This window comes from Mesocricetus auratus, unplaced genomic scaffold (genome assembly GCF_017639785.1).
Source record: "Mesocricetus auratus isolate SY011 unplaced genomic scaffold, BCM_Maur_2.0 Super-Scaffold_4256, whole genome shotgun sequence".
Lineage (NCBI taxonomy): Eukaryota > Metazoa > Chordata > Mammalia > Rodentia > Cricetidae > Mesocricetus > Mesocricetus auratus.
Window position 1 is genome coordinate 78,781,032 of NW_024429182.1, and position 27,640 is coordinate 78,808,671.

Sequence of the window (27,640 nt, forward strand, 5' to 3'; positions counted from 1 at the left end):
AAAGATTCCAATTTAGGCTGAGTACCCAGTCCTTCTTTTCAGTACTTTGGCCCATATCTCCACTGACTATTACACACCATAAGAGCTCCTCTAAAGCCCAGATCTATGAATTTGAACATAAATACAAATATTTAGAAGGCAACTTGACAGTAGGACCATTTTGCAAGATAACAATAACAGGTTCTATGCTAGGACTTATAATCTCCTGAGTCATGGGCTTTTGTCCAGAGTTACAATCAGACATAAAATTCCATCCCATGGAGCAGGCCTCAAATCCAATGAGAAAGAGGTTATTAACCCCTAACAGTGTGCCACTACTACACCAGAAGGCACATTTTGCACAGCAGGTTGGTATTGTAGCTCACAGGGTTTAGAAGTGGGTAAGATCATAGACTTTTCTTCCCTGAAGTCTGCATAACAACGTCTAGTAATGTGAAAACTAGCTAGTAGGGAGGAAGTTCTGGTCAATTTGATATTAATTTTTGTGTGTTCTACATCCAAAGTGTGTGGTGTCTTTAGTAATAGGGTTTTACCATGTAGTCAGAGGAAGCAATCACAAGCAATGGTAACATCCTCCTGACAAAGGTCAGGGAACACTGAAAAAGGGAAGTGGAAAGACTTTAAGAGCCAGAGGCTGGGGAGGAGAGCTGTGAAACACTATCAACTAGACATGACATAGCTAGCCCACACATGAATTTACAGCAGCTGTAATTGCCTGCACAAGATCAAGCCAGCCAAAATTTTGGCAGATTGGGGAGGTGCTCTCATAACCTTCTCTTTGCAAAGGAGCTATTGACAGTTAATAGCTGCTGGGGGTGTGGAACAATCTTTGTATGCTGTAAATATGTATTGTTCTTATTGTTAATAAAACACTAATTGGCAGATGGCAGATTTTCAGAGGCAGAGAGAATGCTGGGAAGAAGAACAGAGTCAGAGGAGTCACCAGCCAGATGGGAAGGAAGCAGGACATGCAGGAGAAGTAAAAGCCATGAGCCTCAGGGCAGCACATAGATTAATAGAAATGGCTTAATTTAAGTTATAAGAGCTAGTTAGTAATAAGCCTAACTATTGGCATTTATAATTAATAATACGTCCTGAGAGGTTATTTGGGAAGTGGCTGATGAAAGAGTTAATCCATGCCCTGATGAAAAACTCCACCTACAGGGGTGGGGTAGAAACTCTTTCTTTTTTTGAGAATGTGGCCACTGGTAATTTATCATGCTTTGGTGGATGGCTTCATATACATAAACATATGAGCAGCACTAACTTGACTTAGTGGAATTATCCTGGAGCATATAGGAGATGGAGAGGGCAAATGGGAGGGGAAATGGGATATTTCATTGCATAAATGTATAAAATTCTCAAGAATAAAGAATAAAAAAATAAGTAAGAGGCTTGGAGATTCTCTTTTTATTCTGGTCCCATTCATAAATAGGAAGCCTCTCCCAGGATCTAAAGGCTGAAAATATCACACACACACACACACACACACACACACACACACACACACACACACACACACACACTACAGGAAATATATCAGCCCCAAAAGAAACTTTCAGCCTCCAACAATGTGAAGGCACTCAGCCTGTGCTATTTTGTTACAGTGGGCCTATAAATACAAGGATATGTATATTAGACTTCTTCTTATTAGTAAGAAATGACTTCTTATTAACAGTCTCAAATATATTCCAAGAGCTAAAGGAAACAATACAATTGCATTTCAACAAACTGAAGTATCAACAAGCATATACACATTAAACACTTAATCAAGGAAGGATCACTGGAAGATTTGAATAGGCAAAATAATCAGTAAGCTTGAAATTAGGTCAAATTAAACATCCAGTTTGAAAATCAAGAAAAAGTTGACAATAGAGTAAAAGAAAGGGAAAGAAAAACAATGAATGGCCCAACAGAAACATTAAAAGCACCTTTATAAGATTCTGGAAAATGGAGTACATTTATACCACCCATTAAGGCAGAAGAATATCAGAAAAACTGCATTAAAAAGGATAAGAAAATGGTTTGTTCTGACTGTCATCCCTTTATTAAGTGTCACTTTTAGTAGGTGTGGCCTTGTTGGAGTGGGTATGGCTTTGTTGGAGGAGTGTGCCATTAGGGGCAGGCTTTGCGGTCTCAAATGCTCCAGCCAGGCCTAGGGTGATGGATGGACACTCCCTGATGCCTGCAGATCCAGATGTAGAACTCTCAGTTACCTCTCCAGCACCATGTCTGCCTGTATGGTTTTATGCTTCCGACTATGACCAGGTTGGACTAAACATCTAAACTCTAAGTCAGCCCCAATTAAATGTTTTCCTTTATTAAAAATTGTCATTAGTTATGGTGTCTCTTTACAGCAATAAAACCCAAAGATAATTATATTATGGTCTCTATGTATTACCACTGTATGCTAAAATAAATTTTTTAAATGTGTTAAGTTTTGGGTGGTGGTGGCGCAGGCCTTTAATCTCAGCACTCAGGAGGCAGAGGCAGGCGGATCTCTGTGAGTTTAAGGCCGGGCTGGATGGACAGCCTCCAAAACAATACAGAGAAACCCTGTCTCATAAAACCAAATATATGTGTGTGTGTTAAGTTTTTCCCATTAGGTGATAAATAAAATGAGTGCATATACATAATGCCCACTATTTATTCATAAAAGTGTGATGGTTAATTACATTTAAGGTTTTAATTACTTATGTTGAGAGATTAAAAAAAAAACAAAAAATTCCTCTAACATGTAAGTCCCTAGCTTGTACAAGCAGTACCCTGTAACAAGATAAATAAATTACCCAGAGACAGATATTGGGGTTCAAGCTGAAGATCAGGGAAGCAAAGTAGCCAAGCTACCAGAGAGCTCTTATCTCTAACAGGGCTGGGGCATTCCTATTCTTAATGTGGCTGGAGAAGGGAACTCAACTATCTTCAGTGTGGAGATGTGAATGAATGCCTGATACTGACTCCTTGTTCCTGTCTTGCATAATCCCCTAATGCTAGGATTAAAGAAATGTGATCCCAGGTGCTGAGATCACTTTTGTGTAAGATGTTTCTCTTTAGGACTGGATCAATCTTGTGTCAATCTGGGTGGCCTTGGACTCACAGAGATCTCTCTACCTCTTCATCCTGAGTCCTAGGATTAAAGGTGTGTACCAGCACCTTCTACTTTCTGGTTGCTGGGATTAAAGGTATGTGTGCCTGGCTTCTATGGCTTGTGGCTTACTTTGCTTTCTGAATCCTCAGGCAGGCATTAATAAATATATTACTGCAGTACCCTAGCAGTCCACTTCCTTTTTTTCCCCAGACATTGAAGACTATTCTTTAAGTTGACTGATATGTAAAACTTGCTGTTCTTGAAAGATAATAGGTCATAAGGTTAACTATTTGATTTTTAAAGATTTATATATTTATTTATTTTATGTATATAAGTGCTCTATCTGCATGTATGCCTTTATGCCAGAAGAGGGCTTCTGATCCCACTATAGATGGCTGTGATCCACCATTTAGTTGCTGGGAATTGAACTCAGGATCTCTGAAATAACAGCCAGTATTCTTAACCCTGAGCCATTTCTCCAGCCCTATTTATGTTTTGTAAATCAAGCTTGCTTTTTTTTCTGCTAAAAAAATGACTAGAACAACTACAAGACAAGTTAAAACGAGCTCCTGCCTACATGAAGGCAGAATACATGTAATCTTGTGGATTTTGTCTTTATAAGCCCAGAGCTGACATGGCTAAGTGTTGCATCTTGGGAGCACTTTCAGGTGCAGCCTTGATATCAGTATCTAAATAAAAAGCCTCAAATTTGTTAAATTCAGAGACTGGGTAAATCTCTGAATGACCCCCAGACCCATAACAAAATGAATATAATCATGTCACCTGCAATAACATAGATTCAACTATGTTAGGGGAAATGCTAGGCACAGAGAGATAAGCACTGTGTGTGTTCTCATTTGTGAGATGTAAAAAAAAAAGTTTATTTTATGGACACGGAAGAGGTTGCCAGAGCGATGGGGGTAGGTTGGAGGATACTGATTAGTAGATATTGAGCTAGAGTCAGATAGAAGTATCGTTCTGGTGTGGTATTACACAACAGGATGACCAGAGATAACTATAATGCACTGGATTTCATAGAACTAGAGAAAAAGATTTGAAAATTTTCACCATAAAAAATAGCAATAACAATTACATTTATTAACTTGGCCTAATCATTAGGCAATATATGACATCAAAACATTATGCAATATTTAACGTGTATAATTTTTAAGTATTAATTTAAAAGAAATCTAGTAAGAAGTGTTTTTCATATGCAATTTTCTGAAACAAAATTGGTACCTGCTTAAGATAGTATCTAAGACACACAACAAAACTGACAGATGTTGAACAAAAGTTATCTTAAAAGTGCAAAAAAGGAAAAGGTGATTAGTGAGATCAGTTTTGGGTGGGTTCATTAAAAGCCAGCATCCAACCCAGAATGAGATTAAAATGTTGAGAATATAGGAACAAAAAGTATGTTATGTCATAAGACAGTTAAGTTTTCTGCCTCTTGTGCAAGATTTTGAGGATCAAATAGTGAGAAATTGTGGAGGAACCAGTAGCTTTTTTTTTCTAGCATAATATTTTTCTTTTCTTTTCTTTTTTTTCTTTCCTTTTCAAAAACTGGCCCAAACTAAGCCCTGTTAATTGACCCTGGTAACCTGCAGGAGTTAGCAGGGGTAAACTGCTCTTCCAAAATGTTTCAGTAAGCTACAGCCCAGCCCAGACCTCAGATGTACTTCAAATCTCACACAGTTTTCGCTGTCAGACAAGCAGTTTGGGAAGCTGACTGGAGAGGTCCCTGACACTCACCACTCAGGCCTTGCAACTGCCACCACAGGGACCTGCTTGTCCTCTGAGCTGCAGGTGTCTACCAGAGCCGCACTTCCTCTCAACACTCGGTCACGTGTCTACCGGGGCTACACTCCCTCTCAACACCCGGGTCAAGTGTCTACCAGAGCCGCACTTCCTTTTAACACCCAGTCACCTGTCTACCTGGAGTCATACTTCCTCTCAACACCCGGTCACGTGCTACCGGAAGCCGTGCTTCCGCTCAACATGGGGTTCAACGGCTCTGTGCAGCAGCACCTGGACAGGAGCCAAGACTGACCGGAAGTAAGGAGGAGGGGCGGAGCCTGAGGAACCGATCAGTGGCGGTGCTTGGAGTGAGGAAGGATCTAATACTTACTTTGTCATGCAGTAATGTCTCCACCGTCATTTCTGACTGTAGCAGTTTAAGGTCTTCAGTATTTCTTAATCTAGATAAAGATTTGTCAGTGTGTCTGTTTTCAAATAACTAAATTTTGTTTTCATTGATTTTTTTCTCTTTTGTCAATACTTTTTTTTTTTTTTGGTTTTGGTTTTTGTTTGCTTCCCCTATTTTTCTACTTCTTCTGTTCCTAGGCATACACTGTGTTTCTTGATTTGAAATGATTTTTTTCATTTTAGAAGTCTTCATTTATAACTACACGCTTTCAGCTCTGCTATTGTTTAAGGTTTGGTATGTTGTGATCTTCATTTTCTAAAGACATTTTGTAATTTTCCCCTTTTGACTCATTAGTAGTGTTTAACTTTCCACTGTTTCATCTGTTATTGATTTCTAGTTTTATTAAACATCTTAGATAAATAAGGCTGTAAGATCTCCATCTGTTTAAATTCAGGCTTCCTTTGTCGTGGTTTTTTTTTTTGTTTTGTTTTGTTTTGTTTTTGTTTTTGTTTTTTTGAGCTGGGAACCAAACCCAGGTGCTTTCTAAGCAAGTGCTCTACCATGGACCAAATCACCAATCACCCCTACTGTGGCTTATTTTAAAATCCAAGATTTAGTGGATTCTACAGAATGTTCTGTGTACACTTGAGAAGGATGTGTATTCTGTTATTTGTTGGAATGTTCATCATATGTTAAGTTCCTATTGGAGTGTTGTGCTGTTTATACCTTCTCTTTCTTCATGATGGCCACCATGTGTAGAGAGAAGCCTTCCTGCCAGCCTGGTTCCAGAGCCGCATCAGTCCCAAATGAACACACAGGAGGCTATATTAATTATGAAGCTGTTGGCCTTGCTTGTTTCTTACTGGCTAGCTCTGACTTAAGTATTTACTCCATAATTGTTAATCTAAGTATTTCTTTTACCAGAGAAAAGGGTCTGGACTTCTTACCCCTATGGCATCTACAGGATGACTCCCTGTGTTTCTCCTTCCCAGAGTCCTCTTCGACTCCTAGTCCCACCTATCTTGCTTCCCTATTGGCCAACAGTGCTTTATTCAACAACCAACAAGAAACAGATTTCAGAATGACATCTCTCATCATCTCCTCTTTTCTGTCTAAACAAAAAGAAAGGTCTTAACTTTAACATAGACAAATTATATATAACAGAACAGGTATCAAGCAAGAACACAGTTACAATATTTTGTCCATCAACATTTAGCAAGATTTAAAGAGAATATCATCTATCCCATCCTTGGGAGTCCAAAGTCCTATATGTAGCTTATCTTTTATCATAACTAAGGAAAACTATGATTATAACTATTTGCTTTCAACTCCATCAAAGACCACAGAAGGATAATATATAAACACTAGAATTGACAGAGACATCTCGTTTCCTGGACAGTTATCCGAAATTCCTTTGTAATGTTGGGGCATCCATCTTCAGCCCATAGGCCACAATGTATCTGGAAGACTTCTCAGCAAAGCAGGAAGTCTCAAACTGTTCATTTGCATTGGCAGTCTGTCATTCATTTTTCTGTGTCCTGCAGAAAGTCTCGTAGACTCTTCCATGAAGCAGGAACCCTGAAGAACTGTTTGAGTTCAACAGTCACTTTCCTATGGGTCCTGCATGTCCAGATTATACAGCAACAGTCAAGCAGTCCAGGCAAGAGCAGTTTCTTGCACAAATGGCTAATCTTGCCATGTTAAAAGCAAACTCCTTAACAAGTTTCTTTGATGTCCATCTTCCTCTCAGATGTAATTGATGTGCCAGGAGCAGATATTTCTCATTGTCAAGAAAAACCCTAAACCATTTTAAATGGCATTTTCTGACGGTCTTTGAAATGTTTGAAGACTATCTCAAATATATCTCTGTATATCTAGAAAACCTAACTAACCTAACTATAAGTTCTGACTATTATAAGTAACTATCTATAGTCTATATTCAATTATGCATTATGTTTTAAAAGATCAGTAAAAGCACAATACTTAATCAAGAGGAGAAATATACACATCATAAAATTGACCTTGAATTTGTATCAATAAATGAAAAACCATATTAATACAAAGTACTCATTTCCATACCATAGTCCCCTTTTTCCTTTAAAAAGAGATTGGTTGTGATCTTTAACCAATTATAAGCAACCCCATTCAAATGAAAACAAAGATTTATAAACAATATGGGGATTTGGACGTCGCTCATTCCAAACTGATTCCTGCTGGATGGGGGCACTGTTCATACTATGGGGATCATGACAAAACTCAGAAACCTGTATAAGTCCTTAGTTTCAGGGTCTGTAAAGCTCCATCATCTTAGCTGTCTCAATTGTTGGAACACCTGGCCCACTGCTTCTGGGGGTCTTGGTTCATCAATCTACAGAAGCCTGGAAGGAATCCTCAGCTTTCCATTTTCTGTGGAAACATAAACAAAAACTCTTTTCCCAAGTAACCGGTCCTTATATTTAAAGTTAGAAGTCAAAGCATTTTTGAAATATATAAGTTGGATTAATTCAGCAACATTTATAATCAAGTATACTTTAGCAGTTTTTCCTTCTTTAGCAATCAAAAAACTGAAAAACACAATAGCATACAGTATCCAGACTTTCTGTGTATTTTCCATCTTTACGTGGCTTATTTATTTATCTATTATTATTACTCTATTTCTTTTACTTTTATTTCTTTGTTTCTTTTTCTGAGACAGGGTTTCTCTGGAAATCTGCTTGCCTCTGCCTCTGCCTCTGCCTCTGCAGCAAATCCTACTGGCGTGTGCCACCACAGCCAGCTTCTCTACTTATTTACCACTTGTAGGCTAAACGGACGCTGTAACGATACGCGACACACAATTACTGACAGTAAAGCTAAGTATTTAATGTAGAAAATTACTCACAAGATACCAAACCCAGAGGAGCCAAACAGTTCTCAGCTAGCGGCCGGACCGGAAGCCGAACTCCAGGAAAAGAGAGCGAGACTTCCTGTGTGCTGTCTTTTATGCCTTCCCCCCGTAACGCCCCTAGCCATGCCCAAAAGTGGGCCTGGCTAGTGACGTAGTTCCGCCTACGTACATATACGTCTTTACGTCCAGCCGTATACGTCTTTAGTCCTGCCTAAAGTGGGTGTGGTTAGCGGTGTGGTAAACCGCCCTTTTATTACCTCATCTGTATGCGCCTCTAATAAGTCACATGTTTAATGGCGGCATCAGACTTCCTCCTACAACCACTATGCTGTTTCTTTTTCTCTCTCAATCTTACGTATATTTTTAAACACACTGTAAACCTTTAGAGGTTTTTCTTCATCCAAGTCTGACTTTACTGTAAATCTTTATGTTTTTCTGGCGATGTGTCTCATCTGTTAAAACCACGGCTGTTTAAACTGCAGTTTTTCCAAGATGGAGGATGTAAGCGTGATTCCAGCCTACTGCCTCAGTCTATGCTGAGATCCAGCAAAAGCTGCCGACTTGGAGGTATGATCATTGCCACTTCCAGCTGTACATACATAGCTTTCAATTGCTAGCAGAGCCTCTTAAAAGAACCTTGCTGGTTTTTTTTTTCTTTTTTTCCTGCTTATGCTGAGTCAGGAAAACTCCCTTAAGCAAGCCATGTGAGTCTCTGCTTGTTGCTAGCAAAACAGAGCCCACCTGAGAAAAATGCTGCTACCAAGAACCCATGCTTTTCTCTGTTCTTTTGTTTCTAAAATTCCATTAAAGCTTTTATCGTTTTACGTGGAAATTCAATCCCGCTCCTGACAATCACCCCTACTGTGGCTTATGTTAAGATCCAAGATTTAGTGGATTCTAGAGAATGTTCTGTATACACTTGAGATGGATGTGTATTCTGTTATTTGTTGGAATGTTCATCATATGTATAAATTCCTACTGGAGTGTTGTACTATTTATACCTTCTGTTTCCTCATGATGGCCACCATGAAGGGGTTCTTATTGCTCAATTTATACTTTGTGTATATGTGTTATTGTATATGTGTTGTGTATATGTGTTGTGTATATGTGTTGTTGTAAGGCTTTCCCCACTTGGTATACAGGACAGCACTGAATGTTGCGTTAGAAATTAATCATACCTTTCTGTTGACTTGCATTAAGCTACATATACCAAAGGAAAAGCTACAAAGAATGTTCGTCCTAGAGATTCATAAATTCAAATCCTCCTTTATATAAAAAGAACAAAAATAGTGTCTTCTATACATAATTAAAACTATTTAAAATTACATTTTATTTATTTGGGGTAGGAGCATATCACATGAATGTGGAGGTCAGACGACAACTAGCTGGAGTCAGTTCTCTTCTACCATGGAGGGTCCAGGGGATCAAACTCAGGTTGTTAAGCTTGACAGCTTGTGCCTTTACTCACTGAGCCATTTCATTAGCCCTGGGTATTGTTTTATAATTGAAAATTTCTTTTTTCCATTTTTTAAAATTTAAATTAGAAACAAGCTTGCTTCACATGTCAACATGTCAATCCCAGCTCCCTCTCCCTCCCTTCCCCCTCAGGTCCCCCAACCCCCTTCCCAATCCCCACTCTGATCCCCAGGGAGGGTGAATCCCCCCATGGGGGATCTCCAGAGTCTGTCATTTCATTCAGAGCAGGGCCTAGGCCCTCCCCCAAGAGTCCAGGCTGAGAGAGCATCTCTCATTGTTGGATGGGCACCCAAAGTCCATTTGTATGCCAGAGATAAATACTACCCAAGGCTCCATAGACTGCCTAGGCCTCCTCACTGACACCCACATTCAGGGAGTCTGGATCAGTTCCATGCTGTCCTCCCAGCCATCAGCCTGGGGTCCAATAGCTCCCCCTTGTTGAAGTCAGCTGTTTCCGTGGGTTAAAACAGCCCAGTCTTGACCCCTTTGCTTGTCAGTCCTCCCTTTCTGTCTGGATTCCAGGAGTTCAGTTCAGTGTTTAGCTGTGAGTGTCTGCCTCTGCTTCCATCAGTCACTGGATGAAGGTTCTTTTTCCCAGACTCTCTGGCAGTGGGCTTGTAGGCTAGCACTCCCCTGATTCATGTCTAAAATCCATATATGAGTGAGTACATGCCATGTTTCTCTTTTCGTGACTGGATTATCTCACTCAGGATGGTTTCTTCTAGTGCTGTAATTTGCCTGCAAATTTCAAGGTTTCCCACTGAATAGTACTCCATTGTGTAAATGTACATTTTCTCTCTCCACTCTTCAGTTGAGGGGCATCTAGGTAGCTTCCAGGTTCTGGCCATTACAAAACTGAAGAAACCACCCTAATGCACAGCAGCTTCATAGACTATCTTTCAGAACCATCCTACTTGTCTGCTCATGAATTGCAGAGAGATGATAAGATGTTAAAACCCCTCCTAGCAGATACCTACTTCCTAGACAAGAATCAGGAGAAAAATCTTTGTATCACTCAACTCCATGTATACTCTGTTCTCTTATTCTTTATTACAGTGGAAGCAAGAACAGAAAGAAAAGTTCATTGTTTTTTTTAAAGAACTATTTTTCTTCTGTCCATGACCTTCAATTTCTCTTTTTATCATGAAGTAACAGACCATTACTTGGAATTTTGGAAATACTATCAAAATTTGATATTAATTTAACATAGACTTATCAGTGAGTAAGTTGGTGTAGATGTGTGTGTGCATATTTTTGTGTGCATGTTTGTGGAAATTTTTATTTCTTCTATGTTTATGCTCTTCTTATACATAGTTGGATGCTAAAATGAATGCATTTCTACTTGGACAAATCTGATGGTGCCATCACTGCTAGATGTTTATGCTCAGGTACTTAGAATATTGAAGAATAGGTCCTTATAAAAATGAATTCAGGGCTTTCATTTTTCTAGGAGAGAAAAACAGCTCTTAATGCTTTTAGATTCCTACTTATTGGAAACAGTACATTCAGATATATCTTCAGTGAAGAGGACACACATTTTTTTCTTTCAGGGAAGTATTTATTGCACAAATAAATTTACATGAAGATATACAAGCACAGGATTCCAGCTGTAGTCCAAAAAATATATCAGTATTAATGGTTGTAACTGAATCTCAAGGCACCTCTGTCTCATAATCATTTCTTGTATTGTCCTGATTAGCAAAAGCCAGGAAGACTTGATCCAGGGTGATCTGACTGATGGAATAATCTTCTAAATTGAATTGTTCCTTTGCTTTCTCCAAAATGCCAAACATCTTAAACAACAACAAAAGCATACTGTTGCCATTGCAGTTCCCCTCTAGCTCCCAGAGTAGCCTCTCCTCCTCCCTTCCCTAGTCAAGTATATTAAGTTAGATAAAGAGACACACAGAAGGGCAAAATCAAAAAGCAAAAGAAACAGGTAATTGAGAAATGGAAGAGGCAGTTTTCTGTCCCCATTCTTTTGATGGACATGAACTAATAATGGAATTTAAGGGTAGTAATCAAAGATGTTTAATCTCTAGGCATTTGAAGAGGAACATAAACACTCCACAGCTTCCACAATATCAGGCACAATTCCACTGCCTGGATCCCACGTACCCCCATTGTTAGTGATCCCCTAACATGCATTGGTCATCACCTTTCCCCAGCTGTTGTCCTTGCTGGGAATGTAGTAATTGAGGATCCCTTGATTCTCTTGCTTCAAGTCACTACCTAAGACAGGAAGACAGGACAGGTAAGTAAACTTACAGATTTCCTTTAAAATTATAAAAATAGTGCTGTGTCTGCTTAATGTTATATATCATACAAAGGTGAAGAGTTGGGTTAACAAACTCTTTTTGGTATACATATATAGTAAATTGTAGAGAATTGACGGCAGTTGTTGAGTCTTGTAAGCTCAGTAGATTGTCAACTCATGTACACAGTATAAAAGTTGATCTTTAAAATACTAATGTATTTATTCCTGAACATAATGCTGAGAATAGTTAGAGATTTTCTGGTTGTGTGTGTGTATGAGGGCACAGTTTTGAGGGACGAGGAGGAAGGACAAGTATGATGGTTGTGATAAGAATGGCCCCCGTAGGTTCATGTATTTGAATGTCTGGTCCCTAGTGTTGGTGGAACTGTTTGGGAAGGATTAAGAAGTGTGGTCTTGTTGAAAGAGGTGTGTCACAAAGGTGGGCTTTAAAAGATCATACCATGCTCGGGCAATTCTCTCTCTCTCTCTCTCTCTCTCTCTCTCTCTCTCTCTCTCTCTCTCACTCTCACCTCGCTACCTCATGCTTGTAGATCAGGGTATAAAAGCTTTGGAACCATGTGTGCATACCTGCTGCCATGTTCCCTGCCATGGTGATCATGGACACTAATGCTTCAAAACTTTAAGCCCCTATTGAGCGCTTTCTTTAATAAGTTGTCTTGCTTATTGTGTTTTTTCATGGTAATAGAAAAGTAACTAAGGCAACAAGGTTGTCTCATTCTCATGATTATACCATGTCTTTCCTTCCATGCACAAGGAGAAATCATACACAGAAATCACCAGTCATGCTACTGTGATCTTGGCTTTATTACATATACAACTCTACAAACACAATTGGGATAAAGATGCATCCATAATTAACTTATGTAAATTAATAAATCATTACAACTTTAATTAAATGTTTCAATTTAAAATGTTTTAAAGAAAAATACATATTTGAAATGAGTAATTTTATTAATATTGATGTAAATGCATGTATTATTGTATGATCATGTAAAGCTCTTTTATTGTAGCATATTTCAAATAGAAAGCATAATAAATTTTAAAAAGCACTGATAAAACCACCCATGTAGGTCAAGTAATATTTACCCATTCATTGTCAGGTGCAATTTCCCAGCTTCTAAACCCCATAAAAATAAGCAATATCTCCATCAATACTGAAGGCATTTCCACCTTTTCAGTTCATTCACTTACTTATTTAAATTAATATAACAATTGATGCGATAATAAAATATATATGCATACAGAATGGCTACAGAAAGTTAAGAAAATAGTATCTTTTGGTGCTGGAGAAATGGTTTAATGGTTAGAAGTAGTTGGTTTTGCAGAGGACTCGGTTTTAAATCCCAGGACTGACATGACAGCTCACAATCATCCATAATTCCAGTTTCAGGGATTTGACACCCACTTCTGACCTCTGTGAGCATCAGGCACATGTCTAGTATACAGACATACATGCAAATAAAGCAGTTACACATATATACTTAAATAAATCTAAGAAGGTATCTCAAATACCTATATTTTTATGTTTATAACTGATTATTAAGAGTATATTAACTATAATCTTCACACTATATAATGTATCTACTTCTGTGGTGGTTTGAATAAGAATGTCCCCTCATAGGCTCATACATTTGAATATTTAGCCATCAGGGAGTGGCACTATTTGAAAAGGATTAGGAGGAGTGGCTCTGTTGGAGCAAGTATATCACTGGGAGTGGGCTCTGAGGTTTCAATAAGCCTACACCAGGCCCAGTGTCTCTCTCCCTCTCAGCCTATGGATCAGGATGTAGCTTTTAACTACTTCTCAAGCACCACGATTGCCTGAGACCATGCTCCCTGCCGTGATGATAATGGACTAAACCTCTGAAACTGTAAGCAAGCCCCAAATTAAAGGCTTCCTTTTCTAAGAGTTGCTTTGGTCACGGTGTCTCTTCACTGCAACAGAACAGTGACTGTGACATCTCTGTATGCTCTTTCTCCCCAACCTCACCCCGCCATAGCACCCAGTAACTACCAATAAACTCTACTTCCATGCCACTTCCTTAGATTCAACATCTAAGTGTTGATCACTTAGTGAGATCATACAGCACTTGTCTTTTTGTACATGACTTGTTTCATTGAACAGAATGTCATCTAGCTTCACTCATGTTTCCACAAATACAAGATTTCCTTATTTTTTCAGGATTAGTTTCCCTACCATGTATGTGCACGCTAGCTCCCCTATGTGTATCATATTTTCTTTGTCCACCATTTCTCAAAAGATCTTTAAATTGTTTTCTTTTTTGGCTACTGTGAATAATGCTTTGGTAAACAATGGGAGTGAATATATCACTTTGACATATTCTTTTTTACTTATTTTGGTTGTATAATTAGCAGTAGGTTGCTAGGTCATAGGCTAGTGATATTTTTAATTTTTTAAAGGAATGTTCATTGTTTTTTGATACTGGCTATACTAATTTACACCCCACCAACTTGTTACTGATTCCTAAAAAAGGAAAGCTTTTGACTTTTGTTTTAGTCACTGTTCTATTGCTGTAAAGAGACACCATTAGCCAGGCAACTCTTATAAAAGAAAGCATTTAATTGAGGATTTGCTCACAGTTCTAGCAGGTAGTAGAGTCTATGACCATCATGCTAAGTAAGAAGCAGACAGGTGTGGTGCTAGAGTGGTAGCTGAGAGCTTTACATCTCAATCTTCAGGCATTGGACAGAGAGAAAGCTCACTGAGAATGGTATCAATTTTTGAAACCTCAAAGCCCATTGCCAGTGACACACCTCTTCAACAATGCCTCACCTAATCCTTCAGCAACTGGGAACTAAGTATTCATTCTCATTCAAACTGCCACACAGCTTCAAACTATAGAGTTTCATGTCAGTTGTGGACTTGGGTCATACAGTATTGTAAGTGTTGAGGAGAGTTCCTATTGCATGTAATCTGTTGAATAAATCACAAAATGCTGAATTTTGACTAAATATTTTTCTGTTTCCATTAAGATGAGTGAATACATTTGTCATTCACCCTGATAATTTGGTATCTCATTTACAGATTTGCCTATGTTAAGTGACACTTCAGCCCATTTGGTGATGGTGAATGATCATTTTCCTGTGCTCTTGAATGAAGTTTGCTAGTGTTTTGCTAAGGATTTCTTTGCCATGCCCATTAGGGACATTGCCTCTAATTTTTTTGTATTGCCCATGACTAGTTTTGGTATCCAATTTGAAAGTATTTCCTTTCCTACAACTTGTTGGAAAGAATTTAAGAAGGCTCTGCTCTTTGTTCTTTGAATAGTAGTAAAATTAGAAGGACAGGCGCATCATCCACTGAGCCATCTCAGGTCAGAGACAGGATATCAGCCAGTCCAAGGTCAGGGAGCGATCCTGCCTCAAAGTGTAAGGTGAACAGTGATAGAGGCAGACTTTCAACCCCAACTTTTGCCTCTACGCATTCATGCAGAGGTGGTAGATACCTGCATACACATGTACTCACACATACATACATATATAGGAACACACACAACATGTTTGCTAAGGAACATTACAAGTTTTATTATGTGAAGATATTTCAATTCAGTGTTTTTCCAATATAATATTTTTATTATTTGAGAATTTCACATCATGCACCCCTATCACACTCCTCAGTCTTCCCAGGTTTGAACCCCCAATTTCGTGACCTCCCCCTGAAAAAAAATGAGAAAAAGGTTCAAGTTTTGTTGCTCATATACTCACTGGTATAGTATGGAGCATGGCCAATTCTTTACAGATACATACATCTGTATGTCTTGTGGGGAAATCATAGTCACTAAGGTCAATGCAAAAGTGATTATTTGGTTTTCCTCAAATCTGCTCTCCATGTCTGCTTTACCATTGATTGTTAAAATATATTTTCAAATTTATATTCCTACAGTACAACAAATAATATTTTCCATTGCCCAAAAGATGAAATTGCAACTCAACAGCCTGAGGCACACCAGAAACTCCTATAAGAGTGTGCTAAAAATTGTTATTATATCAGTCCTTTATGGTTAGGAAAGAAGCCAGTAAAGCGAAAATAGTTGCTATTGCTTGCACTGTACTCTGGGTAGAGAGTGTTTACTGAGTTTGTCACTCAAAAGCAGAAGGATTTTTGTAGGGAGAGACACAACTGCTACAGCTTGCTTGCATTTCAAAACCATATGCTGGCACTGATAGCCAAAAGCCAGAATAAGGCGCTTAATGCGAAGTGGGATATTTCTTAATGCTTCTCATGGAGAATGTGTGAGAACAAATGAGAATTATATTAAAATATGACTTTAGAGGTATAATTTATATGGATCGAACAAATTACGAAGAGGCCCTAGGATGCATTGTCAGAGTTTGGTGACAGCCTCTGTTGTCTGTGAAACTTCTTAGTGTAATCTGGCAGCAGAGGTTTGTAGTAACAAAGGAAGTATGGAGGATCACTGAATGAACATCAGTAACACATGGAAACTAGACTTAAAATATAACCCTTGTGGGTGGTGAGAACAAAGCATGGAATTTAACACATCTCTAACACCATTGGAATGAGGCTTAACTTACCTGGAAATGTCAGTGTGATGAAATTTTTAAAATCCTTTAATGTTTCCTCAGACTTGACCTTGACCTTCAGAATATAAATGTTGCCAAACTTGTTCTTGAGGTACTGAGGACTACCCAGGCATGTGAGCTTCCCTTTCACCATTATGGATAACCTTGTACAGAGAGCTTCACATTCTTCCATGCTTGCAAAACAAGGAAGCAGAACAACATGAAATTAGGACGTTCTTTGAAAGACACTGCACATTGTACAGTCAAACGTTTCCAGGATCTTGTTTTCGACCACAAGTTGTATTTTCCAGTCACCAGACTCATGATTAGGAAGTGTATTGTGGTGTTCAGAATTCAACCTTGGGTGTCATTCTTTAAGCACCATCTGACTTGTCTCTTACTGGGCCTTGGGATGAGGGTCACTGATTTAGGTTAGGCTGCCTAGTCAGCCCCAGAGATCTACCTGTTTCTATCCAGCCTTGGGATTACAACCTTGTACCACCACATCCACCTTTAAACATATTTTATAATTTATTTTTCTATGTATGGGTGTCTTGCCTGCATGCGTGTCTGTGATGTCTGTGTGTGTGTGTGTGTGTGTGTGTGTGTGTGTGTGTGTGCTTGTGTGTGTGTTTATCTGCATGTGTGTAGTGCCCATGAAGGTCAGAAGAGGGCATTGGATTCCCTGGAACTAGAGTTATAGTTGGTTATGAGCTGCCATGTAGGTGCTAGGAATTGAACCTGGGTCCTTTAGAAGAGCAGCTTAACTAATAAACCATCTCTCCAGGCCCCGCACACAGTTTTTTTAAAATATGGGCTCTAGGGATAAGCTCAGGTTCTCATACTTGAATAGCAAGTCCTTTACTAATTGAGCTATCTCCCCAAGTCCTGAGAAGTGTGTATTTTTAAAGGATCGATAACAAAACACCAATATACCTCTAACTCCCTGTTCTTTACCAGTTTTTCATTTTAAAAACACACTGAGGATTCTTGACTATTCAATTTATTGAAATTAACATGAATCTTAATTCCTAAAAATAAACTCATTATTCAGTCAAATATATTGTTAAATAGTCCTGACCCCCAAATAACTGGCCAGTATAGCATTGCTACCATAATTCTTGCCAAACCTTAACCAAGCCTTTCGAAGAGCCACACCTGTGGGATGTTATAATTACGGCCTTTCCACTTTCTCGAATCTTTATCACTGTGTCCCAGAGAAGGCGCCTAGCTCTTGGGTCCATGCCAGTTGATGGTTCATCCAGTAAGATGACTGAAGGCTTTCCCATTGTGGCAATAGCAGTGCTCAGTCTACGTTTGTTTCCTCCACTTCAGATCAAAAAAGGGGGTGGTGGAAGAAATGAAATTATATCTATCAGTTATTCCCAGGAAAGACTTAGCACAGACATTCTTAGTATGGAGTGTTCCAACAAACCCCAAATGTAGACATCCTCATTCAGATTCAATATGGCTTTAACAAAGCATCAGGTCCAAGTACATCTGTGCATGCACATATATAACATATTTTACAAATGTGGTTTTGGCTCCATGTGTTTACTTGCTGTTATTAGGATGCATAACCCCATCCCAGTTTGAAGGCCTCCATTTCTCTCAGTTGCAAGACAGAATCATAGCAACAGTAGGGATAAGAAAGCATACCTGATTCAGGTTTCAGAAACCATAGTTTAAATAGAATCAAGATATCAAGTTTCATTTCTGAAATGTGGAACTGTTACTAGCATCTGAAACCCAACAGAATAAGATGGCATCTAACTTAGTATTAACTGTCAACTTGGCACGGCCTTGAATCACCTGAAGAAGACTCACTCGAGTTATTAACTTTCCTTATGTCTGTGGTGCATTATGTTGATATTAACTGATTCAAATGGCTCATCTAGGTAGGTGGACCTGAGCTAGATAAGAAAGTTCACTAAGTGTGAACCTGTTAGCAAGCCAGTTATCGAGCATCGTCCTCCATACATTCTATCTGTACACCACTGGCTATGAGTGAATTCCCTGGTTGGAAGTAATGATGCACAGAACTGTAAGCAATCCTGCCCAGGTTTTGGCCCTGACTTCCTTTGATGTTGGACTGTGACTGTCCAAATGAACCCTTTTCTCCCCCAAGTTGCTTTTGTTAGAGTGTTTTTAACACAGCAAAGGAATGAAGATAGGACATATGGTAACATACTCAGGTAGCTGTGTGACAGAGAAGCTTAGGTGGAGCTTTGGGCACTTGTGTCAAACACCAGGAACAACGAGTGCTTAGTCATTATGAGCATCAGGGACAGCAGTAGTTAAGAAGTTAGGGAATAATGGCTCACCTGTAGGTGCTGATGAGAAAGTTGGCATGGGGCTCCAGACCCAAAGAGTTCAAGTGCATGTCCACATAGGGCTGAATCTGATGCTCAGAGACTCCCCATATTCTTGCATACATGATCATTATTTCCCGACCAGTCAGGTATTCCAGCAAGGCATCAAATTGAGGACAATAGCCGATTTTTGACCTCACCTATTACAATAATTGCTGCAAGTGAAACTCAAGCCATCTAGCACCTTGTGGAAATTCATAGGCAAGGCATGAGGCGTGCAGTTCTCCAGACCATGCTTCTAAGAGACCTATCAGAATTGTTCTTTTCTGAAGGGTTACAAAATTATAGCTGGTGAATCTATTGTAGTCTAATGGAATGAATGGTTCTTAAATTCAGTTCTAATTGTCACGGGGATAAAGAAGTCAGAAAACAAGTCCTAGGTCCCATTCAGTTTGTAGATATGTCTTCCTCTTAATCAGGGGCTCTGAGGAACATGGTCAGCATGAATCCTTTCTTTACTGTTCAACCTGCACAGCCCTGTACATGCCTGTCCCTTAGGGAGGCTGAACCCAAAACAAAGAAAGCCTTCATTTTGCAAATAGGAGCTCAAAAATTATGGTTGTATTAGAATGTAAAATATTTTCCAATAGGTGTACACAGCCTAAAAACTAGAGAAAAGACTATGACCTTAAATTAATAATTAGTTTATATTGATCCTAGATTATTCATGCTTGTAGAGTTGGTATGGTTCAAGTCCCTTCCTCTTTGGCTAAAATGCTCTTAAGGATAGCGTGTTTTCCACTCACACCTTAGTTTCTTTCTCTTGACCTCTCTTTAGGATCCATATCCTAAAGATATAATAAAAACACAATACAAGTAAAACTTGAAAATGACTAGCTATGCACAGAAAATAATTCACACATGATCAGAAAACACCTGTGAGGACCCTCAGCTTCTATCTCAGACTGATTTTAAGCTCAGAGATGGATAAAAACAACTAAACTCACAGGAAACAATAAACAACATCAGAGAGTGGGGAAGAATACGGTTGCTAGAGTTACCACATTGTCAGTCCAGTTTTTAGCAAAAATGTCAAACATACAACAAAATAGAAAATGCAGTTCATTCATGGGAGTGGGAATTGGAAACTGCCAACCTGAAAAATGTTATGATGGCAAATATGCTCAGCAAAGACTTGAAATAACCATCTTAGATGCTAAAATAACTAAGGGAGCTTGTGGAGAAAGTCTAGAAAATATCACACAACTGTTACTAGAGAGAGAGAAATCACAAAGGAAACATAATAGGCATGTACTGCTGTAAGGGCAGGTATGGGCACTACAAGGCATAGAAGTTCAAGGACAGACACCTCATTATTCAATGAGTGGAAAGAAACCATAAAAAGAATTTACAAACTATTTAGAGATAAGTGAAAATGAAAATACAACAAGTTTATGAGACTTAGTAAAATGAGAGTGTGGGGGTATTTATAATTATATTGTCTGGTTGAGCTCACAGCTGGAGTTGTCCCCAAAGAATGACTGCTGAGTTGCTAAAAGGGACTGGCCCAAGCCACTCATACACTAAATACAGAAGGCAGCATTGTCCTCTCTATAGATGGTAGGGAAAAAGATTAATGACCTTAAGTGAAGGAGTGTTCTGTGGAGTTTGTATGAAGCTTTGTAGAACTTGACTCAGGATTGGGCTAGTTTCTATGTCTAATCTTTCAAGTTTAAAAATACAACCTAAAAATCTTCTCAGTATATTAAAGGGCTCCTTAACAACTTGCAGGCCCTGGACTAATTTTCTCAAGAGGAAAGATTGCAACTGCATGGCTCTCATAGAAGTGCAGGGCCCTGTGATTTCTTGACCAGGGATAAAATATAAAAACCAAGGGGAACTGGAGGACAGATACATACTATAAACATACTACAAAACAAGAAAAGAGGCAACTCCTCATCCCCTGCTCAATACCCATCCCCTCAATCTTCTGGGGGACCGCTCCTGGCATCCAGAACACCCGTCCACACAGGAAAGGCATCAGCCCTTCCAGGCCCCCAACCTCCGGTGACACCAGCTTCAGCTTCAGGTTCAGTGTCAGCATCCCCAGCTTCAGCTTCAGGAAAGAAGGAGACCAGTAGAGACAGAAAGACCCCACCTGCACCCACTGGAAGAGGAGATGGGAAGAAGACAGAATAAGAGCTCACTCAGTAATAGAAAGACCAACATGACTCCACCAGAATCTAGAGAACCAATGCCAGCAAGACCTCAAAAGCACTACATAGATGAAGCAGAGGAGACAGACCTTAAAAATTATTTTATGAAGATGATAGAGACCCTCGAAGAGGAAACGAGGAAATCTCTTAAAGAAATAGAAGAAAAAAACAAACAAAAACATCCATAAAATGGGGGAAAATTTCAAGAAATAAACAAATCTCTCAAAGAATCTAAAGACTACCAAGAAAAAAACAACCAAGAAAATGAAGAAAACAACTCAAAGAGTTGAAGGATTGAAAGCTGAAATAGAAACAATAAAGAAAACACAGAACGAGGAGATGCTGGAAATAGAAAAGCAAGGTAAATGATCAGGAACTACAGATGCAAGTATCACCAAAAGAATACAAGAAATAGAAGAGAGAATCTCAAGTGTTGAAAACTCATTAGAGAATATACAGTCGTCAACCAAAGAATATCTCAAAACCAACAAATGCCTAACACAAAATATCCAGGAAATATGGGGCACCATGAAGAAGCCAAACCTGAGAATAATATGTATAGAAGAAGGCGAGTAAATATAGCTCAAAGGTACAGAAAACATATTCAACAAAATCATAGAAGAAAACTTCCCTAACCTCAAGAAGGATATGCCTATGAAAATACGTGAATCTTACAGAACACCAAATAGGCTGGACCAGAAAAATAAGTCACCCCGTCATATAATTATCAAAACATCAAACCTACAGAATAAAGAGAAAATATTAAGAGCAGCTAAAGAAAAAGGCCAAGTAACATATAAAGATAGATCTACCAGAATTACATGTGACTTCTCAATGGAAACTATGAAAGCCAGAAGATCCTGGATAGATGTCCTACAAACACTAAGGGACCAAGGATGCCAGCCCAGACTACTATATCCAGAAAAGCTTTCAATTACCATAGATGGAGAAAACAAAATATTCCTTGGTCCCTTAGCCAGATTTAAACAATACCTATCCATGAATCTAGCTCTACAGAATGTGCTGGAAGGAAAACCTAGATGCAACGAAGATAACTACACTCACAAAGACACAGGCAATATACAATCCTACTTTATGAAACACCAAAAGAAAAAGGGAGGAAAACCTACACACAATAACTCCACTACCAATAAATCAAGCACAAAAAATAATCATCAATCAATGGTCATTAATATCCCTCAATGTCAACGGTCTCAACTTGCCTATAAAAAGACACAGATTAGCAAAATGGATATGAAGACAGAACCCATCCTTCTGCTGCATACAAGAAACACATCTCAACATCAAAGATAGAAGTTAACTCAGAGTAAAGGGTTGGGAAAAGATTTTCCAATCAAACAGACCCAAGAAACAAGCGGGTGTAGCAATCCTAATATCTAACAAACTAGACTTCAAATTAAAATCAATCAAAAGAGATGAAGAAGTACATTTCATATTCATCAAAGGAAATGTCCATCAAGATGAAGTCTCAATTTTGAACATCTATGCCCCAAATACAAAGGCACCCACATTCGTGAAAGAAACATTACTAAAGCTCAAATCGCAAATAAAATCTCACACACTAGTAGTAGGAGAGTTCAACACTCGGCTCTCACCACTAGACAGGACCTCCAGACAGAAACTTAACAAAGAAACAAAAGAACTAATAGAAGTTTTGACCCAACTGGGTTTAACAGACATCTATAGAACATTCCACCCAAACACAAAGGGATATACCATCTTCTCAGCGCCACATGGAACCTTCTCTAAAATTTACCACATAATAGGAAACATAGCAAATCTCCACAGATACAAAAAAATTGGAATAACCCCCTGTATCTTATCAGACAACCATGCATTAAAATTAGAATTCAACAATAACACAAATCGCAGAAACCCTACAAACTCATGGAAATTGAACAATGCACAATTGCACCATCCCTGGGTAAAGGAAGAAATAAAAAAAGAAATTAAAGACTTCCTGGAATTCAATGAGAATGTAGACGCAACATACCCAAATTTATGGGACACTCTGAAAGCAGTGCTGTTTGGAAAGTTCATAGCACTAAGTGCCCACTTGAAGAAACTAGAGAACAGACAAAATAGACAAGCCTCTGTCCAAACTAACCAAAACGAGAGAGCATGCTAATTAACAAAATCAGAAATGAAACAAGGGACATAACAATGGACTCTGAGGAAATCCAGAGAACCATCAGGGCATACTTTGAAAATCTGTACTCCACAAAATTCCAAAATTTAAAGGAAATGGACAATTTCCTGGATAGATATCACTTGCCAAAACTAAATCAAGAGCAGATAAACAATCTAAACAGACCTATAACCACTAATGAAATAAAGCAGTCATCAAAAGTCTCCCAGACAAAAAAAGCCCAGGCCCAGATGGCTTCAGTGCAGAATTCTACCAGAAATTCAAAGAAGAGCTAATTCCAATACTCCTCCAAGTATTCCACACAATAGAAGCAGGAGGCTCACTGCCAAACTCTTTTTACGAGGCTACAATTACCTTGATACCCAAACCACACAAAGACACAACTAAGAAAGAGAACTATAGACCAATTTCCCTCATGAATATCGATGCAAAAATACTCAATAAAATAATAGCAAACCGGATTCAAGAACACATCAGAAAAATCATCCACCATGATCAAGTAGGCTTCATCCCAGGAATGCAGGGATGGTTCAACATTAGAAAAATCTATCAGTGTAATCCACCATATAAACAAACTGCGAAAGAAAATCCACATGATCATCTCACTAGATGCTGAAAAAGTCTTTGACAAAATCCAGCACCCCTTCATGATAAAGGTCCTATCAGGGATAACAGGAACATACCTGAATATAATAAAAGCAATATACAGTAAACCAACAGCTAACATCAAACTAAATGGAGATAAACTCAAAGCAATTCCTCTAAAATCAGGAACAAGACTAGGCTGTCCACTCTCTCCATATCTCTTCAATATTGTACTTGAAGTTCTAGCTAGAGCAATAAGACAACAAAAGGAGATAAAGGGGATGCAAATAGGAAAAGAAGTCAAGCTTTCACTATTTGCAGATGATATGATAGTTTACATAAGTGACCCAAAAAACTCCGCAAGGGAGCTCCTAGAGCTGATAAACACCTTCAGCAATGTGGCAGGATACAAGGTAAACTGAAAAAAATCAGTGGCCCTATTAGATACAGATGATGAAGTGACTGAGAAAGAAATCAGAGAAAGATCACCCTATACAATAGCCATAAACAGCATCAAGTATCTGGGGATAATGTTAACCAAGGAAGTGAAAGACCTGTATATCAAGAACTTTGAGTCTTTAAAGAAAGAAATCAAAGAAGATACCAGAAAATGGAAAGATCTCCCATGTTCTTGGATTGGTAGGGTCAACATAATAAAAATGGCAATCTTGCCAAAAGCAGTCTACAGATTCAATGCAATCCCTATCAAAATCCCGGCACAATTCTTCAAGGACCATGAAAGAACAATAATCAACTTTATATGGAAAAATAAAAGGCTCAGGATAGCCGAAACAACCCTATACGATAAAGGAACTTCAGCAGGAATTACCATACCTGACTTCAAACTCTATTATAGAGTTATAGTCCTGATAACAGCTTGGTATTGGCACAAAATAGACAGGTAGACCAATGGAACCAAATTGAAAACCATGGTTTTAACCCACACACCTATGAACACTTGATTTTTGACAAAGAAACTAAAACTATACAATGGAAAAAAGAAAGCATCTTCAACAAATGGTGCTGGCATAACTGGGTATTGGCATGCAGAAGACTGCAGATAGATCCATGTTTACTGCCTTGTACAAAACCTAAGTACAAATGGATCAAAGATCTCAACATAAATCCAGCCACACTGAAACTTTTAGAAGAGAAAGTCGGAGATATTCTTCAATGAATTGGTACAGGAGACCACTTCCTGAACATAACACCAGTGGCACAGACACTGAGATCAACAATTACTAAATGGGACCTCCTGAAACTGAAAAGCTTCTGTAAGGCAAAGGACACAGTCAACAAGAAAACGGCTGTCCACACAATGAGAAAAGATATTCACTAACCCCACGTCTGACACAGGGCTAATCTCCAAAATTTACAAAGAACTCAAGAAGCAAGTCTCCAAAACACCAAAGGATCCAATAAGAGGTGGGGTACAGAACTAAATAGAGAATTCTCAATAGAGGAGGCTAAAATGGCCAGGAGACACTTAAGAAAGTGCTCAACATCCTTAGCCATCAGGGAAATGCAAATCAAAACAACTTTGAGATATCATCTTACTCCTGTCAGAATGGCTAAAATAAAAAACACCGAAGACAATTTATGCTGGAGAGGATGTGAAGAGAGGGGAACACTCCTCCACTGCTGGTGGGAGTGCCGAGTCATACAGCCACTTTGGAAATCAGTATGGAGATTCCTCAGGAAAATGGGTATCAATCTACCACAAGACCCAGCAATTCCACTCTTAGGCATATATCCAAAAGATGCGAATTCATACAACAAGGGCATCTGCTCCACTATGTTCATAGCAGCATTAGTTGTAATAGCCAGAACCTGGAAGCAACCTAGATGCCCATCAACTGAAGAGTGGATAGAGAAAATGTGGTACATTTACACAATGGAGTACTATTCAGCAGAAAAAAACAATGGAATCTTGAAATTCACAGGTAAATGGATAGCACTGGAAGAAACCATCCTGAGTGAGGTAACCCAGTCACAAAAAGACAAACATGGTATGCACTCACTCATATTTTGATTTTACACATGGATCAGAATAGTGCCAGTCTGCACTTCCACTGACAGAGAGTCTGGGAAACAGGAATGAACCTGAAAGATATGCATGGTACCCAAGAGAAGAGGAATGAGGCAAGGTCCTCTGAACAGATGGGGAACATGGCGAGAGGTGGGGGGGGGGAGTGGGAGCTGGGAAGAAGAGAGGGGGAGTCGTGGAAGAGAGAGTAGGTCATGGGGGAACAGGAAGGTTGAGTGGGAGGGGTAGAATAGGGGGAAGAGGGAATCATAGGTTAGAAGACAGATCAGGCACCAGTGTGACCTCTAGTGATCTAAAGGGATAACACCAATTGGCAAGCTAAGCAATAGTGGAGAGACCACCTCGAATGCCCATTCCTGATAATGAGCTTGATGTCTATAACCATCTGGGAGCCTTCATCCAGTGACTGATGGAAGCAGAGGCAAACACCCACAGTTAAACACGGAACTGAACCCAAGGAACCCAGTGACAGAGAGAGAGAGGAGCGATGAGCAAATTGGCAAAGAATGGTCTGGCAAAACCAGTAGAGACAGCTGATCTGAACAGGGGAGCTCTTGGACCCCAGACCGACAGCTGGGAGGGCAGCATGGGACTGATCCAGATCCCCTGAGTGTGAGAGTCAGTGAGGAGGCCTGGGCAACCTATGGGGCCCTGGGCAGTGGATCCATGTTTTATTCCTGGCATACAAACGGACTTTATGTGTCCATAACACAAAGAGGGATCCTCTCTCAGTCTGGACTCTTAGGGGAGTGCCTAGACCCTGCCCTGAGTGAAATGACAGACTCTGGATATCCCCTATGTTGAAGGAAGTGGCAATAGGGCTGGAGGCTGGGGGGGGATGGTGGGGGTATGTGGGAGGAGGAGAGGGAACCGGGATTGACATGTAAAACAAGCTATTTAAAGTTAAAATAAAAAAATAAGAAAGCAAAAAAGAAAGAAAGAAAGAAACCTGACTAGTACATTTCATAGTAGTTGTATGGGTAAACAATGTCTCATAATCATACAACATTAACTTTAAAGACAATGGCAGCTGAAATGCCAGGCAAAAAGGAACATTCTTATATATAAAATACCTAAACACAGTCAAATTCATACAGTCAGAAAGTAGAACAGTGGTTCCCCAAGAGTGAATGAAGGGAGGGAGAGTTATTGTTTAATGGGTAGATTTTTCAGTTTGGGATAACAAAATACTTCTAGAGACAACCTGTGGTAAGGGGCACAGTGTCACTGAATTCAGAAATGCATTAGGTGGTAAATTTTACATTATCTATTGCCAGCAAGATAAGAAGTTATGCTAAAGAACATTTTAGAGACAAAACAAATTAAGTATTATCACCAATCACATAAAATGTGAGAGATTTTCCAATGGCAGGCTGAAAAGATGCCTGAGGCTTAGAAACCTTTCTTCAGACATTGTGATGCAGAACCAGTCACTGCAAAGATTGTGTGTCTGGTCTCCTTTGAAATATGACACTTTCTCTGACTAGGATATTGATTCTCAATTCAGGTTTGTTTCCTGATGACAAATCTCTAATCCCCTTTGCACCCTGACAGTCCCAGGTGGGCAGTTCACACTGTCCTTCTATCTCCTCAGGGACCTACCTGATTGATATGTGCTGTTGATTCCTGAAATTTGAAACTTTGTCATTTGCTTGAAGTTCTCACCTTCTTCCCAGAGTTACCCATCTTCAGCTTCTGCAGCCAGTGGCCAGCAGAGGGTACAAAGGTTGGTGATCTTGTTTTGATTTGCAATTAGTCTGAAAGGCCATCCTGCTTTAGAGTTCTCAGTGACATGGATCAAGGCCCTAGTTGCTGCTAAACTGTGTGTGGTTCATCTTCTGCTCATATTTGCTGCCTTATACCCTTCCAGCCCCGTGAGATGCATGTCTT

General features: G+C 39.2%; 1 protein-coding gene across 8 annotated transcripts in view; it reads right to left on the minus strand.

Moving 5' to 3' along the window:
* Positions 1 to 11,141: 11,141 nt before the first annotated feature.
* LOC101828135 (ATP-binding cassette sub-family A member 3) overlaps positions 11,142 to 27,640 on the minus strand; it is an 85,111-nt gene continuing 68,612 nt past the window's right edge. For 5 of the 8 annotated variants that reach the window (XM_040755394.1, XM_040755396.1, XM_040755388.1 and 2 more), the window contains 5 exons: positions 18,745 to 18,932; positions 17,579 to 17,749; positions 16,433 to 16,614; positions 11,756 to 11,829; positions 11,142 to 11,390 (listed from right to left, as the gene is read on the minus strand). In XM_040755394.1, coding sequence (XP_040611328.1) covers positions 11,250 to 11,390; positions 11,756 to 11,829; positions 16,433 to 16,614; positions 17,579 to 17,749; positions 18,745 to 18,932 — 756 coding nt within the window. In that variant the 3' untranslated portion in view covers positions 11,142 to 11,249. Of the gene's footprint in view, positions 11,391 to 11,755; positions 11,830 to 12,842; positions 13,311 to 15,401; positions 15,553 to 16,432; positions 16,615 to 17,578; positions 17,750 to 18,744; positions 18,933 to 27,345; positions 27,508 to 27,640 lie in introns of those variants that run through there. The other 3 variants (XM_040755377.1, XM_040755384.1, XM_040755405.1) reach the window with 3 other exon arrangements.